The sequence below is a fragment of the Giraffa tippelskirchi genome, chromosome 7 (assembly GCF_054371585.1).
Source record: "Giraffa tippelskirchi isolate mGirTip1 chromosome 7, T2T-mGirTip1v1.2.pri, whole genome shotgun sequence".
NCBI classification, from domain to species: domain Eukaryota; kingdom Metazoa; phylum Chordata; class Mammalia; order Artiodactyla; family Giraffidae; genus Giraffa; species Giraffa tippelskirchi.
In genome coordinates this window covers 109,506,351-109,523,813 of record NC_137281.1, presented here as the reverse complement: position 1 = coordinate 109,523,813, position 17,463 = coordinate 109,506,351, and the positions used below count along the sequence as shown (strand labels likewise).

At 43.3% G+C, this 17,463-nt stretch overlaps 1 protein-coding gene across 14 annotated transcripts in view; it reads left to right on the top strand.

Moving 5' to 3' along the window:
• TLN2 (talin 2) overlaps positions 1–17,463 on the top strand; it is a 493,069-nt gene that overhangs the window by 342,635 nt on the left and 132,971 nt on the right. For all 14 annotated transcript variants that reach the window (XM_081507557.1, XM_081507550.1, XM_081507555.1 and 11 more), the window contains 7 exons: positions 339–437; positions 4,215–4,382; positions 5,839–6,133; positions 8,989–9,155; positions 12,581–12,709; positions 13,906–14,019; positions 16,046–16,159. In XM_081507557.1, coding sequence (XP_081363683.1) covers positions 339–437; positions 4,215–4,382; positions 5,839–6,133; positions 8,989–9,155; positions 12,581–12,709; positions 13,906–14,019; positions 16,046–16,159 — 1,086 coding nt within the window. The remainder of the gene's footprint in view (positions 1–338; positions 438–4,214; positions 4,383–5,838; positions 6,134–8,988; positions 9,156–12,580; positions 12,710–13,905; positions 14,020–16,045; positions 16,160–17,463) is intronic.

The window sequence follows — 17,463 nt, the reverse complement described above, 5'->3', positions numbered from 1 at the left end:
CTACTTGATTAGATGTAACCTTAGAAACTAACGCACACATGACAAATACACGTGTAAAGGGAATACAAGTCTGTACCCTAATTTCCTACCAATTGAATGAGGCTTGTTAATTGATCGTTTCAAATCTATTCAGACATTGCTGGTTTTGAGCCATCAGCCAGTTATTGCACAGATTCCACAAGGACATGTATGTCTCCTGTCTGGCAGACAGTTCCAGAGTTTATTGGGGTGCAGGAGGAGGCCATCCTGTAGGATTCCTCTTCCTGCACTGCCGTGTCTGATGGTGCTGGGGAGGCAGTGCATTCTCTTTCCCACTAAGATGTGCTCTGTGTTTGTAGCCTCGACAGACAGTTTTGACCGCCGCTGGAAGCATAGGACAAGCCAGCGGGGATCTTCTGCGGCAGATCGGAGAGAATGAGACTGATGAGCGATTCCAGGTAAGATATTTGCAGTCCATAATCTTGGAACCTAAGTGATGGTCTTAGACCCAAGCAGGGAGAAGGTAATGAAAAACTGAGTCTTTCTTGAACTGACAAGAGAAAAGTGAAGGTGGATTATCTTAGAGTGTGATCTTTTATGTGTTAACAAGAAAAAAATTTTACTTAAAGAACTCAGTTCACTTACACCATACATCACCACATTGAAACATCTGCTTAGCTGTTCTCACTAGTCAGCATGGTGCACTTTCTTTAAACACAAACATGGAGGGAATAATGTCACAACCATCCTTATATCAACCACCCAACTCTACAGTTATCCACTCGTGGCCGGTCTTGTTTTATCTATTTGGGGCAGTTTTGAGTTGCATCATTCTTGGGTCTGCATGTAAGAGAGTGCATGGAAATACATGCACTCCCACACACTCTGCTCCCGCACAGCATAAGCATTCCTTTGTGTTGAGAGCTTTGAATATGTCTGTGTCATTTTCAAAACCACAAGTGTGGCAAAGAAGTCCTTTTTGTCACCCCCCCCCCTTTTTTTTCCCAATACCAAAGACGTATCCTCTGGGGACCAGCTGTAGCCACTGTCTGCAGCTGGCTGGATGCACTGCCAGCTCAGACAAGATCTCAACTTGTCTGCCTCCATTCCCAGCCCCCGCAAATGGGGTGGGGAGGCCTCCTGCTGGGGATCTTCAGGCCAGATGAACTCCTCTTCTCACATACTTATGGGCAGATGCCTTTCATTCCTCTTCCTTCTCCTCCTAAGTCTTAATTTTACAAGTAACATACAAATACATTCTCATTAAACTGCTGCAGTTCAAGCCCACCCTTTTCTAAATCCTATGTCAGGTTCAGTGTTTGGAATTTCTATAGAATTCAGAATAAAATCATCCAGCTTTCTATTAGCATTCAAGTTGCCTCAAGGGGGGCAATTTTGCTTGCTATTTCGTCTAGAACTACTTGATTTCATCACCTCGAGATGTGTCAGTTACTCTAAGATAAGATCATGTATGTTGTGGATATATTAAACATGCCCCTTCTCTACTTTCCACATTTCTGGGGTGCTGGGGACATAGGACTCATTCAGATCCTGCATTAAGGCATGAACATTCAGTGCATGAACGTTCATGTGATCAGTAAGGCTGAGACACAGAATGGCTGGTAGGGGTATTCCTGGAAGCCATTTCTGTGCTAGTGTGGCCAGTAATAACCATAAACAACTAACTGTAGACCACATAAATACAACCTGCTAAAGCCAAGCTAATTATGTCCTCATCCTTACTTCCCCTTGATTAGATCCCCAAACACATGTGTTGTCCTGTGGCTTTTGTATTAGAGCAAGTAGTCCTTTGTAGGTAGGTACCTACTTAGAAACTGGTTAAATATGAGATTCATCCGTTGGTTTACTAGGCTTAATTATGTTGAAGCAGTCAACTTATTTTCTAATGTCTGGGAGAAGTTGAGAGGGAAGTCACAGCTCTTCCTTAAAGCATCTCATATATCCTTGTGGGTTTTTTTAAAAATAGATTTTTCCCCTTTTATTCTTTGACAAACTGTTTCCATCACATGTAAATATAAACCCTGCCTCCAAATGTCTGCTTCTATTCAGATGGGCTAGAGAAGCAGGTTCAAGTTCAGGATAGTGTCCCATGGTGGTTTTCTTAACAGGAAAGACCTGGCTTAAATGTTTCCTATTTCTGTAAGGTCTCTAGGTAAACACCATTGCAGTAAGGTGATCCCTACAGCCTCCTCCAGTTGTGGGTAACCCCTGGCTTACTGACGTTGGATTTCTTACTCTCTTGGTTTTCCAGTTCTTGAGATCCTATCTTGGAGCTTTTTCTTGAGTTTTCAATGTACTGCATGTTCCCAGAGTTAACAAAGGTTTATTCTACATGAGCGGCATAATAGTGGTCTTGTTGAAAAGTTTGACAAGGGCCTTGTCAGCAGCTATAGCCATAGGATCATGTTCTTTTTCTAACTGTATTTTTTGTGTGCATGGGGGGACAAAATTAGTAGGAGAATCAGGATTTCTTTAAATCAGTCTAACAAAGCCTTTTAGAACAATCAAGAGTTTGCATGACCAAATCTTGGTCCCTGGGTGAGAAGATGGATTCCTTTCAAGGGAAGGAATACTTTGACCCATTTTGGAAGACTGCTTTTAAAAATCTCGATAATAATTTGTGACTTTCAAATTTTGCTTTCACTAAGCATTGAGATAGAGGGCCAAGAACTGTAACTTTGCAGACTGTGTTGGGATCAATTTCTAGAAGTTATATGGCAGATGAGTGCCATATAAGGTCCCAAAGGCCTCTTCACCTCTCGGCACCACAGGCTATGGCTTTTCCTTGGACATCGAGTAAACACCTAAAAAAGACTGGACCAAACTGCCCTTTTCAGACTGCTTTGTTATTGTCCATTTTAAAATGTCCTTACTTGGTGGATTCATGGGTTTCTGATTTACCTCGATAACATATATAGTCTTGGGCTTTCCAAGTGGCTCAGTGGTAAAGAACCCTCCTAACGCGGGAAACATGGGTTCAATCCCTGGGTCAGGGAGATCCCTTGAAGAAGGAAATGGCAACACACTTGCCTGGGAAATCCCATGGACAGAGGAGCCTGGCAAGCTACAGTTCATAGGGTCACAAAAGAGTGGCAGCAACAACAAACATATAGTCTTTGTTCTGTTTAAAATTGTACAGGCATAACACTCCTTCCAGTATATCTTCTCATAAAATATCTTGTCGTAAAGACTCTGTGGGTGCCCTTTGCATTCAGAATCAAAAGTGCTTTTCATTATCTGATGAATTAATAAAGACTTCTGACCACATTTCCTCTGGGAGAAAGCCTTGACATGTTGGTTCAAAATAAAATTGGTCAATGTTTGGGAAGGCATTTCCAAACCAAATAAATGATCTTCAATATTAAAAGCCAAGAAGTGCATTAAATGTAGCAGTGGTGATTCTTCAGGTCACAGAATGGTGACAGACCTGATGGGATGAGTCAAGGGATTCTCCAGCCTTCAGGCAGAAAGCCTTTATGTTGACCTGCAACATAAACTGATCTTTAAAGGCTCAGAGTGCTTTGCATCGTTGGTGAGGTCTTCTTGAGGTTGGTTTATTTACATAGGCTCCCTTTCCATTTGTCATAATAATTAATCTCCATCTAGAAGGCTACAAAACACTGAGAATAACTTATGTTCAGAGAATTCATGAGCTCTTGAGCTGGAGGTGCTGTCCATGCATGTTCAACGTTGCCCTCTGGAGGCCAAGCTGTGGCTGAGTTTCTGACGACAGCTTGGAGCCTTGTGCAAAGTAGAAATCCAAAAGATAAATTTTCAAGTCACAGTGGAGCATGATGACATGGCAGGCCATGAATTTCATCCTTCCTACCACTCATAGTATATATTTTCAGCTGGATCTACCACATACTCAGGAGGTGGTGTCAAGATTCTAAGTGTTGTTTAAATGCACAAATGTGAATCAATGGTTAAAATAAAAACACTTCCTTCAAATTAACCTATTTTAGATTGAAACCTATGCTACTTATAGTGTAGGAGACTGTAGTATTAGAACTAAGTCTCCTTCCTTAATTAGCTCTCAGACTAACTTGACATTTCACTAAAATAAGTGGAAAAAGTGTTATTCTAAAGTACTAAAGGAAAAAGGTCAAATGGAATTTTAATAAAATATTTAAGTGGACACCATGCTTTATTTTCCGGCTCTGATGGGTGATTAGGAAAATATAAATAACTATTTTCTGTTTCCCTTTCCTTAGGATGTTTTAATGAGTTTGGCTAAAGCTGTTGCCAATGCTGCTGCCATGTTGGTACTAAAGGCAAAGAATGTTGCCCAAGTGGCTGAGGACACGGTCCTGCAGAACAGGGTGATCGCCGCCGCCACCCAGTGTGCCCTCTCTACCTCCCAGCTTGTGGCATGTGCCAAGGTAAGCTCTTGGGCATCCCAGCCCTTTCTTCAGAGAGTCACGTGCTCTTATCCGCCTCCAGTCTTTGAGAGGAAGCAGGGGCAGAGCCTGTTAAAATTGCCTAAGATTCAGAGCTTGCTTCAGGTGTCTTTTAGGTGAAATGGTAGTATTTTAGCATAAGCTGTCCAATTCCACTTTAACAATTTTTTCCTTGCTCAAGTCCTCAAGCAATGGTACTTTTCTGTGTCTAATTGCAATTTCTACATGTAAATTGCTGTGTCTTCCCTTCGGACTTCTCAGTATGTCTTATTTACCCCTGTGCACAAAGAGCTCTTGGATTATGCCGTTATGGCATTATACATGGGTTCAGTAATAATCTGCAGAGTTAGTGGGAGCCCTTTCTGCACTGCACAGTATCAGAATGAGGGATAATGATGTAGTTCATGATTGTCATTAGGATGTACACACTCTGTATAACACAGTACCTCATGAAGCACCATCACCCCTGGTTTACTGAGGAGGAAACTGAGGCCCTTAGATGTTACTGAGTAGATTATAGATATCATAAGTGTCTGGACTAGGCTTGCAACTCAGGCTGGTCTAACTTCAGATACCCTTTCCACTCAACCACGTGTGTCTTCACTGAGATAATGCATCACAAGATGCTGGTGTCAGTTTCTCCACCTGACAATACAACATACTGTACAGATCTGTAAGAGCTTCCCTCATGGCTCAGCAGTAAAGAATCCTCCTGCCAATGAGGGAGACATGGATTCAATCCCTGGGTCAGGAAGATCCCCTGGAGAAGGGAATGGCAACCCACTCCAGTTTTCTTGCCTGGAAAATCCCATGGATGGACAGAGGAGCCTGGTGGATTCCAGTCCATAGAATCACAAAGAGGTGGACACAACTGAGCAGCTGAGCACACACACACAAATCTGTAATCTGGTTTACCCTGGTATTTCCAGTCCTAGGAGAGGGTTTGCAGCATCAGTCGGAGGCATCATTGATGGTCTCCCTCCTCCTGCTTTCCTTGTTCACCAGCCTAGTTTCACAGATGCTGATGCAACCCCCTCTACTCTCTCAACCATGAAGCAGACTTCCAGGAAATATATCATCTGGAAAAAAAATCATAATTCTTTGACATAGTCTTTATCTCAGCTTGGAAGACTCAGTTCAGAGGTTCCCAAGAGGAGGAGGTGTGAATGGTAAATATCAGAAATTTCTCTCTATAGCAGTAGTCAGTAGTATCAATGGTTATAGAGCAGTTATGGAGGTGAAAGTTAGTGGGCATCTAAAAATCACAAAGTGAAATGGTCGAGTATGAGAAAACTCCAGTGATGGTTCAGTTTAATCCCTGGTCCTCTAAGTAAGGAACTGAGGCCCAGGGCATGGAAGGACATGGCGGAAATGCTAGTGGGCACTGCAGACTAGAGTTGTGATGCGGTGCCCGAGACCCACTCCCATCTCGCTTCAGGTCGTGAGCCCCACCATCAGCTCCCCTGTGTGCCAGGAGCAGCTGATTGAAGCAGGGAAGCTTGTGGATCGCTCAGTAGAAAATTGCGTCCGCGCCTGCCAGGCGGCCACTGACGACACGGAGCTGCTGAAGCAGGTCAGCGCGGCCGCCAGTGTAGTCAGCCAGGCCCTGCACGATCTCCTGCAGCACGTACGACAGTTCGCCAGCCGAGGCGAGCCCATCGGGCGCTACGACCAGGCCACCGACACCATCATGTGTGTCACTGAGAGCATCTTCAGCTCCATGGGCGATGCTGGTGAGGGGCGGGGCTGTGTGGGCTGTGGGTGGGCCAGGCGGTTTGGGGTTCCCTGATGGCACTGACTGTGAGCAAGTCAGATGATGGTTTCCTGGACGCCTGGTAAAAGGGCAAATTCTAATCATTCTCAGTCAGAGCCTTCTTCTGAGGCTGGGAAAGATAGAAGGCTCCTGATCTGCCCATCCAAAAAAACACCGAGAGACTTACTGTCATCTACAGTTTTATATATATGTATATAATTTAGGTGTACAGTATATCCCTTTTGTTCCCAGAATGTCCATGTTGGCTACGGTAAAGTTGGTGCAGCCACAGGAAGAGGCAAGAATGAGGCTTGGAAGTTTATTATACTCAGAGGTCCCAGTCAGGTCGTCTCTGCCTGTCACACAGGGTCACAAGGGAAGCATCAGATTCTGACCAGATGGCAAGAGACAGGATTGAGAGAGCTCAGGACACTGCCTTTATTGGGATTTCTATAGAAAAAGCAAGATGGAGCAAGATGAACAACTTAGGTTTGACTAATCTAAATAATTTCAGCTGGCTCTTCCCTTATAGGTGTGATCCCAAGTTGCCTGGTCCATGGCTCTGGGATGATGAAGGCAGAGAAATATTGCCTCCTGGGCTGTAGGGGCCAGATAGAGGATGGCTCTGGATTGGTTCATTTGCCACCATACTCTTGGCTGGACCCTTTCCTGTCTCTAACTATTGGCTAGCTTTGTGAGGGTCAGTTTCTTTCCAACCAGAAGAGTTTTCCTAAGATGTCAAACATCACTGTACATATATATATATATATATATATATATATATATATAACCTTTTCAGCCTATTAGTTAAAAATTAAGGAGAAGGCAATGGCACCCCACTCCAGTACTCTTGCCTGGAAAATCCCATGGACGGAGGAGCCTGGTAGGCTACAGTCCATGGGGTCGCTAAGAGTCGGACACGACTGAGCGACTTCACTTTTACTTTTCCCTTTCATTCACTGGAGAAGGAAATGGCAACCCACTCCAGTATTCTTGCCTGGAGAATCCCAGGGACTGCGGAGCCTGGTGGGCTGCCATCTGTGGGGTCGCACAGAGTCGGACACGACTGAAGCGACTTAGCAGCAGCAGCAGCAGTAGCAGTAGCAGCAGCAGCAGACCCAGCCCATCACTATCCCATCTAAATCTCTGGAAATTACCACTTACTAATTTCTGTTTTACCTGTTCAGAAATGTTCAGTCTTCCTACCTAGATATAGGTGTACGAGTATATAACATCTTCTTTCTTTCCATATTAATGGAGTTCTATTACATATACTCTTTTGCAACATTTTTCACTGAATATATTAGAATGTTTCTGCCTGTTGACCTATACACTATTCTTTCTAATGGGAGCATGGTATTCTATTCAAGAATACATCATAATTTACTTAACCAGTTGTTTTTTAATGGTAATTTCCAAATTTTTGTTTGTTTTATAAAATTAATATAGTAATCATTCTTATAACAATATCTCTGTTTACTTTGGGGGGTATATGTAGGATAAGTTCCCATCATTTGAATTTCTGGGCCAATAAGTATGTACATTTTTAATTTTAAACATGTCTGAAATTTCTCTCCAGAAAGGTTCCACAATTTGCAACCCCACCAGTAGTTTGAAAGATGTCTGTTTTCCTACTTATTCATCAGCACAGAGCAATCGAGTTTTTTTTTTTTTTTTTAAGAAAACTACCTTGTGCTTTTCTCCATCTTTCTTAAGTGATTTAAGAAGTGGCAGTACTCCACATATTTGGATTCTTTTGGTTCTTTTATTTAAATAAACTTCATATTGTGGAATATTTTTTATATCTATAGAAAAGTTGCTGGAGTAATAGACTTTTCCTTTACTGTTCCCTGTTTCCTCTGTTTTTAACATCTCCCCTAGCCTACAGGACATTGGTCAGGACTGGGAGATGAGCATTGGTACATTACAGTTCTTTAAACTACAGACATTATTCAGATTTCACCAGTTTTTCACTAATGTCCCTTCATTGTCCCAGGAGCTAATCCAGGGTGCCTTGAATCGAGCACATTTTGATTTTCATGAAGTTTCCTATTCCCCCTTCATGCTGATAGTGCTTCAAGATTCTCCAAAAATGACCCAAAGGAGGATATTGCTCATATTTGAATCATTTTATTTTTTAATGTTTATGATGGTACCCCTCCCAGGAAGTTGAAACAGATTCTAATAAAATCACAGTTCCTAATAACAGGATCAAAACCAATGCTGGGAAGGAAAGGGTGAGCAAAGAAATAATTGATAGGGAGACTGGGCCAAAGCAGATCTCAGCATCTGAGCATGAAACTGGGGTCTGTGCTTTCTATGAGTGAAAGCCAAGTGACACAAATAGAGTGGGTTATGTGATACCACTCATCTGATGTTAGGCAGGCTCAAAATTAAAAAATAATTTTTTTCTATGCACATTACTCAAAGAGCTTATCATAGGGGGGCTTTTGTGTAAGAGACTCTTGACGTGAGGAAAATAATATTTTTTATATAAGTATTTACTAAGCATAAATGCACATAATAAATCCACGTAATATTGTTCCCTGCCTTCTCTTTATAAAAAGTTCCTCTTAGGTTACTTATGTCATCTTTATCCCACACAGTTAGAGACTGAACTTGGATGCCTTTGGGGTAGACAGGCCTGGCAGCCACAGGGAATGAGTTTGGTTCTGGGTCTGACTTGGCTTCATTGCTTAATAATGGAGCATGGAGGCTTATTTCTCTTTGTCCTTTTTGCTAGAGGAACAGAGACGAGACTGTCTTGGCCCCTGAGGTTTCCTCTGAGCTTTAAGAGGCAGACACACAGACTGCATCCTCTGTCCCACCCTCTAGGTGAAATGGTGCGCCAGGCCCGGGTCCTGGCCCAGGCCACCTCAGACCTCGTCAACGCCATGAGGTCAGACGCGGAAGCTGAAATCGACATGGAGAATTCCAAGAAGCTCCTGGCAGCAGCTAAACTCTTGGCTGACTCCACAGCTCGCATGGTGGAGGCTGCAAAGGTAGTACATTGGATTCATTCACTTGAAAAGTAGACGTTATTGAAAATAAGAATCTGGAAGTTACTTTCAAGATAGAGAGTGGTTAACGGAGTGCGTTTTTGTTTGTTTAAAATCTATGTGGCTTTGTGATGTTTAACCTTCTTCAAGTGGGAAACAGGGAGGTCATGGAACACATGAATGAAACTCTTTAGGGCAGTGGTGCTGACTCAGCCATAGATAGCAGAGTCCCTGCTTAGCAAGTATTCTTTCCATTGAGTCATTGCCATTGACTTTATTGAAAATGGTGATTAATTTAAGGTTGAGATTTTCAACGGTAAATTCACTTCGACCTGTTTTCTTCCTATAGTCTTAATGTCACTTTACCCTCCATTTGACTTCTCAGCTAAACTTCTTTCAAGATTTTGCATAAGTGACCAACTTATGGCTACCAAAGGGGATGTGGGGAAGAGATAAATTAGGAATTTGGGATTAATATATGCATACTATTATATTTAAGATAGATAAACAATAAGAACCAACTATATAGTACAGGGAACTCTATACTCAATATTTTATAATAACCTATATGGGAAAAGAATCTGAAAAAGGCAAAATTCAGCAAATTACCTTATATATAATTACCTTATATAATTTTATACCTTATAAAATTCATGTCGATATATGAATAAGAAAATAGAAACCACCTTCAACTTCATATCCCCAAGGTAACATGTTGAATGTATTCCTATGCATTTTCAGGTTCATTAAACATCCCCCACAGCTTAGCCTGTTTCCTTGGCTTCTAACAGAACAGTAGTGTATCTCAACCAAGTACGTGAATTTCATTCACTTTCGATGTCTGTGACATGCAGTGATATCCAGTAGACCTTCCTCCTTGCTAACTCATCATTATATTACCTGAGGGTCTGAGAGTCCTTGGAGATATATCCTGGGTAGGACTGAAGAGAATCCCAAGGAGGGGCAGAGTCTGAACTTCCTTTCTCTGCTCTGATCCCTCTTTCTGCCAAGAATCTCTGCTTCTAACCATCCCTTTTAGCAAAAATACACATTAGACCTTTGGATTGTAGTAAGTCTTTTTTTTAAGGTTGTTACTAGTTTTATTTCCTTTTTTCCCCCCTTCTTTCTAAGTTTAAATAAAGCCATTTCAAGCAGACCCTCATGTTCACAAAAATTACTTGCTAGGCTGGGAAGAACTTTAATGAAAAGTCTGCATGCGTGCTGAAAAGTCTGCATGCATGCTAAGTCGCTTCAGTCGTGTTCAACTCTTTGCAACCCTAGGGACTGTAGCCTGCCAGGCGCCTCTGTCCATGGAATTCTCCAGACAAGAATACTGGAGTGAGTTGCCGTGCTCTCCTCCAGAGTGAAAAGTCTAGTCAGTCCTTTATTTTACAGATGAGAAAATTAGAACTAAGAGAAAAGTTAAGCCTATTATCCCATAACCAGGACTAAGCCAAGACCAATGTGCACATTTGTTTCTAGATGTGTAGTGGTCCCCAGACCCATTCACTGCATACACCAACTTACCAAAGTATTTATTATTTTGGATTATTTATATTAGATGGGACAAGTTGAGTGTTTTTCTAAGTTATTTTAATCTTTTAGTTAAAAGTTGTCATGGCAATATTTTAATTGCTGAATTTTGTTGAAAGATAAAGAATATATGGTGGTTAGACTTACAAAGAATATATTTAATGTGAAGAAAAAATACAGACAATCAGTAACTGAGATTGCAGGCCCAAATTAGTACCCCATATCTAATATATGTTCATCATAAAAGACATTGCTAAGGAAGGATCCAAACACACATGTCAGTATAAAGTACAAAAATGATGCTTTCCTGCTGCTTGAACACACAATTTAGGCTGGTGTGCCACTGGAGGCATTGATAAAAAATACCCAGTGACCAGAAAAAATGACTCGCGTAAAAGCAGAAGAATGCAAAAGGATCCCTAACAATCCTTTCACATGTGAAATGCAAAGATACAATTTTTTAGTTGCTAGAAACACAAAATCAAGACTACTAAAAGTGGTTTTAAGTTTGAAAGAATAGGAGATTCCATCCAAGAAGACTGCCAAAACAACTCTGCCATGGGTGTTAGATCTGTTCCACTCAGTGTGAATTCCTATGACTTCTTATAAATACCGTAGTTCAGAGAAGTCGATTTTTGCAAATTGGTAAACTTGGCTAGGTGGCTATATGGGAAATGGTGACATTCAAAAAATTGATTTTCAGTAATTGGTGTGTTTCTTTCTGCCTTGCAAGCAGTTATTATAGCCTGAAAATTTTCATGGAAAGAAACTCGTTCATCTACATACATCCATTGCTGGTCACAAAACATCCAGGCCCTGTGAGAAGAATCTTGATTGATGCTTTTATTGCTGGTGGAGGTGGAAGACTGGATATGCCTTCAGTTTTTGTTGAATTGGGGCTTCTGTGGTGGCTCAGATGGTAAAGAATCTGCCTGCAATGCAGGAGACCAGGGTTCAATCCCTGGGCCAGGAAGATCCCCTGGAGAAGGGAATGGCTACCCACTCCAGTATTCTTGCCAGGAGAATTCCACTGACAGAGAAGCCTAGTAGGCTACAGTCTGTGGGGTCACAAGGAGTCAGACATGACTGAATGACTAAGACTTATACATTCACTCATCATGCAGTAAAATTATCTTCTCCCTACATTATCTTTAGCCTTTCTCTTCTTCAAAACCCCACTCATCTAAGTAAAATCCACTTGGACTTCTACAGCAACATGATAAAAGAGCCATGGGCTTACGCAAGGGAAGCATGGCCATCGGCAGTGCATGGAACCCTCCCCTTTACACGCCAGGATAGCAGCATCAATTTCTCTTGTTACTTTAGTACAATTGGATGCCAATTCTACTTGAATACATTTGCCAACTCAGGCTCTCCAGAAATGTAATTTCTAGATATGCTCTTTCTTGAACAACATTGCCTCATAGAACTTTGAATAGCATTCCTCTCCCTCCTCCCCCCAACCTGGGCCCCTGTGTTATACTGTAATCTTAGCCCATTCTCATTCACCAGTGCAGCAGGACAGGAGAATCTTTCAGCAAGGATATGCGTCTGTCACTCTAATTAAAATACAGTTCTTCCTGAGAGATGTGAGCAGGAGGGACTTAACATCTTTTAAACCATGAGTTTCTGACCACAAGGTAATTGATATGGATGACGAAGGCTTAAGCGTTACCATTGGATTTCTCCTGTTTAGCTATGCATTGTTGAAACATCCCATCCCCTGGTAGATATTTTTTTTATTGTGAGGGAAAACATCTTTGTCATAAAGATATTGCTCGGAGCATTCCGAGATATCTTGTACTCCTAGGAAAAAGTAAAATTGAAGGCATAAATTCAGTGTCTTTGGCACATTGCCCCCAGACCTCCTGGAATCTTTGCTTTCACCTTGGCAGGGGGCTGCAGCCAACCCTGAGAACGAGGACCAGCAGCAAAGGCTGAGAGAAGCTGCCGAAGGTCTCCGGGTGGCAACCAATGCTGCGGCCCAGAATGCTATTAAGAAAAAAATCGTCAACCGACTAGAGGTAAGTAAGGAGTAAAGAGCCTGGTTTGCTAGGTTTTAGATTTGCAGAGAGTCCATTGAAAGAACAATCGAATTCATAAGGCAATGCCCATCCAAAGGAAGCTAAATCAAGATGGATGATGCAGTTTAGTGGATTAGGTGCCATGAGCAGCTTGAACAGCTGGTTTAGGGCCACTGTACATTTAGGTCCAGTGGTTTAGATCCATTGGCACAGTGTGAAAAACTGCTTCAGGTCATGTTTGCACAATGCCAAGATCTTTTTGAAGTTTAACGTTCTTGAATAAAATTCAAATTTTCTTTCAGGATAAACCAGGATTTTTGGTTTTTTGTTTTCCCCTGGCATTAAGGGATGTACGTGTTCAGAAAAAAATGTAAAAATGTAGCTAAAATGTAAATATTTTGGTGGAGGTAATGTTCTTTCAGGACTTCCAATAGAAAGTAATCACTTTTGAAGACTGGAGATGCGAATAAAGAGGTATGAAAGGGAATAATAAATACTTTTGTCATTTTTCAGAATGCTTATTTATTCTTGGGGAAAAAGTAACAGGCACAAATTCTTTAGAAAATATATCTCACAAATGTACACAGGAGACTCTTAGAATACAATTTGGGGGGATTTGAGGCCAGAACTTGCCTGTCTGGTGAGGAATCCCAACATGTATAGTTTTCTGGGTTCCAGAAACAACCGGCCTCCTTGTCTGTGGAAGGAGACTGGAGAGTCAACATGATTAAGTATGCCAGGCCCAGAAAGGCCTGGGCCTTTCTGAACCCAGGCAAGTCAGGAGCACCAGTGTTTGTGCCTGGCACTTGACCCAGAGGGCAGCCCATGCCTCTTGTGAGAGAGAGGCCTTTTTCCTAAAACATTTAGGCTTGGTGCTGCTTATCAGTTCCACATGGTCTTGGGACTTGTCCTTTGTCTTTTGTAGAAAGACAAATGAACACCAGAACTGGACACTCAAGCCAGCCTTTCTTTTTCATTTGTCCCAGGCAACATAAACCAAAGGTAGACATCAGGACTCAGCTAGGTTAGGACGTCAGTGGTGCTGAAAGGGTGGAGTCTGTGCCTGGCACTCCCTTTCTTATAGCTGTCCAGCGCCCCCCTTTAGTGGAGAGAATGTATGTCAGTGTGTATGTGTGTGTGTGTTTGCACACAAGAACCCTGGCTCACCTCCTCTTTCTGTCCCGCCCTCCACTCAGGTTGCAGCCAAGCAGGCTGCGGCTGCAGCCACACAGACCATCGCCGCCTCCCAGAACGCAGCTGTGTCCAACAAGAACCCTGCAGCCCAGCAGCAGCTGGTGCAGAGCTGCAAGGTGAGGCTCTGGCCACCGGAGAGCCAGGTCTGCTGAAGGACACCCTGATAGCATTAGAGCACGTGGTGCCCGGCTAATTCAGTTAAGACTGATCATTCAGGCCCCTAATCCAGTTTGTTCTGGCTCTCATGTTTCAGGTGTACACACACATACACACATCTGGCTTTTGTCTATTAAGTGGATGGCCTGTACTTGGAAGGAAAACACAGTGTTTTTCCTAGCGTTGTCTTTCCTTTGTCTGGATTCTTTTCCTCCTTTTTGTGAGCACAAATCAAGGACAATCGATGACAAGGCCGTTTTTGGGCTCTGAAGCAGTAATGAAGCATCGAATTTCCCGAGTGCCTTCCTCGCTTTGGACAGCGGCCTCTACCTTCAGTCTTGGATTTATTCATCCTGCCTGATCTCAATGCTGCTGTGCTCTGGGGCGTACTCTGGTTAACTGATTGATCTTCTGAGACCAGGCCCTGATTCCGTGCTGAAGCCACGGTGCCGCCGAGGGTGCCGCACGCCTCAGCTGCTTTCTCTGAGGGCCCACAGTTGACTCCCAGGAGAGCCCTGAGCAGTGCCAGATGCACACACTCATTGCATAGCTGTCACCCACATCTTGGCACCATTTCTCACTGAAGTCTCCCGCAAGTGTTTGCAGTTCGCCGTGGGAGCTGGGTGTAGGGACATGTTAGATTTATGAGCCCTCTCTCTCCTTTCTCAACTCCCCTCTGAAATGATGCATGCGTGAGGGGTGTTGTTGCCTCTACTTCAGAAATGGCTTTACTTCTGCAGGGAGATAACCTGGGACCCACTAAGTCCCGAAGCCTGGGTCTCTGAGCCCAGCCCCTCATTAGGGAGCAAGTTTTCTCTGGTAGAAAAGCCTCAGCAATACAGGAGGACACTGACCTTGGAACTGTGCACGTCGAAGAGGGGTTTTTCTGAGAGCCAGGCGCCTGCTGTGGAGAGAGATGGTTTCCTATTGGGGCCTGGCATCAGCTGCCAGTAGGAATAGCAAAATGGCATTTCCCTTCTCAGAGAGCACATGCCACTTGTGTCCAGGTAAATAGTATGAAACCCCTCACCTCTACATTTTATGAGGAAACTGAACATACTCAGCCTGTGGGTATCCCTGTCAGGGTATGAGAGCAATGCTGTTTATCAGGATGCTGTGCAGAAAGGAAAGTGCACCAGATTCCTGGAGGAGAGGATCCACGGAAAGTCTCCTCGAATTTTTTTTTTTTTTAGATTCTTGCCTGAATGGACTCCTGAAAAGAACATGTCACCAGGGTGGGCTGCTCTTGGGCCCTTCCTTAGAGTGCTGGCCACTGTGCCATGAGCTCTGAGGGCCTGGTTAGTCAGATGGGGCACGGGCACAGAGGGACGTTTGGGAGAACTCTGAGTGAAAGGCCATCATCTCCTCGGCGCGGTGGGAGATGGTCTCTTTCAAGTGCTGTCACCACAGAATGCTGTACTCCCTTCCCTACCCTGGGCAGGGGGTTTCCCCATTTGAGAAATGAGAACAGAGGAAGAGGAACCATGGCGACATGAAAGCTGATGGACAGAATGTATAACCACAAAGTTAGAAATCGACATGCTGAAGTGTACTGTTAGTTGAGTATTTCACTTTCTTCTCATCATGGGACTGAATAAATCTCCAATTTACCTGTAAATTGGAGAGAGTCTTTAACTCTAGGGTTTTCAATCCTCATGAGTCAAGATGGTATGAGTTGCTACTGGGGAAATTGTTTTAAGGCCAAGTTACAGAGGATCATCTTGTGCTGGATGTGTTGGGACCTGGAGGGTCACAGGGTAGAGCGTGTGCAAGAGGAGCCTACCCACAGGTACTGTGTTGGGACTCAGAGTTGGCAGGGACCCTGCTGGCTACAGCTGCTGAGTGAATGCAGGGTCTGGGCCAGGCATCCCTAGGAGTGAAGGCACACCAACAGAACATTATCACTTGGGGCATTTGCCCCCGCACGCTGTTTTGGTAATTCACCATCCCAATGTGCTCAGTTTTCATCTTCCTTGCTTCCTGCAGGCGGTGGCTGATCACATTCCTCAGCTGGTCCAGGGGGTCAGAGGGAGCCAAGCTCAAGCAGAAGACCTGAGCGCCCAGCTGGCTCTCATCATCTCCAGCCAGAACTTCCTCCAGGTACTGCAGCAGCATTCACCCTGCTCTTCCCCAGAACCACAACCCACCCCTTCCCATGCTGGGCAGGGTGTTCCCTTTATCCTTTAGGAGAGGACGTCACAGATTCTAGAGCAAGAGCAAAGTGTTCATAGTAAGCAGACCTGGAGAAGGAGATGGAGCTTGGCAAAGCAAGATGCCGATATATAGGGAAATTGCCATTTTTCTATCTATATTTCTCTTCTCTGAGGGAAGACATGTAACCAGTTCCACTTTTTGAGAACAGCCTAGTACTCGGTATTGCTTTAGGTTCACTACTTTCTGGAATATGTCATGCCATTATTCATTGAGTTTTCCTGGTGGCTCAGACGGTAAAGAATCTGCCTGCAATGCAGGAGACCCTGGTTTGATCTCTGGGTTGGGAAGATCCCCTGGAGAAGGGAATGGCTACCTACTCCAGTATTCTTGCCTGGAGAATTCCACGGACAGAGGAGTCTGGTGGGCTACAGTCCATGGAGTCACAAAGAGTCGGACACGACTGAATGACTAACACTATAACAAGTTTCCGGACTATCTCATGCCGCTATTCATAGCCAGGGAAACAAGAATCAGCGAGTACGTCTTCTCCAAAGGTGTCATGCTTTCTTGTGACAGTGGTATAATTAGTAAGTATTGTTGGTCTTTGTTAAGTGAGGCTATGTTCAATTTTTTTTTTAATTAAAAAAAATAAGACTATTAAGTTGTGGGAACACTCGCTTTGTACTTCTTGTTTACACATCTCTCAGCACTTTGCCAACTTGGGCCCTGTGAACAGTCCATTTGGTTTGGCATATTTCTTCCTCACCCCTCTCTAGTCAGATCTCTACTTACAGGACCCACTGATACATCTATTTGGTTAATTTTTTAAGTGCCTTAGCTCTGACATGCAGGCATAGAACATGAAAAGCTTGTGCTTCCTCACATTTTAACTTCATACAAAAATGTACATATGTATGTATGCATTCTCTGGGGCTTCACTGTGTATTAACTGTGTTTTTCATGTTAACATTTATATTAAGAACATTGATGATTTTGATTCATAGTCTCTCACCTCCTATACTCAGTGGTTAGCTTTTCTCCTGTCATTGGACATACAGGTTGTTTTCAGTTAGTTGCCATCATAAACAACCTGAGATATGATAAAAAAGACTTAATGTGTGCTCAAATCTTTGTGCCCCTCCTAAATTGTTTCCTCAGAGTAAGTTGCTAGAACTCAGATTGCAAGCAGCTTATTTTTATCTTGGGACATTGAGAATTATGGCTTAGACAAGTTGTTTGTCTTCTGCTCT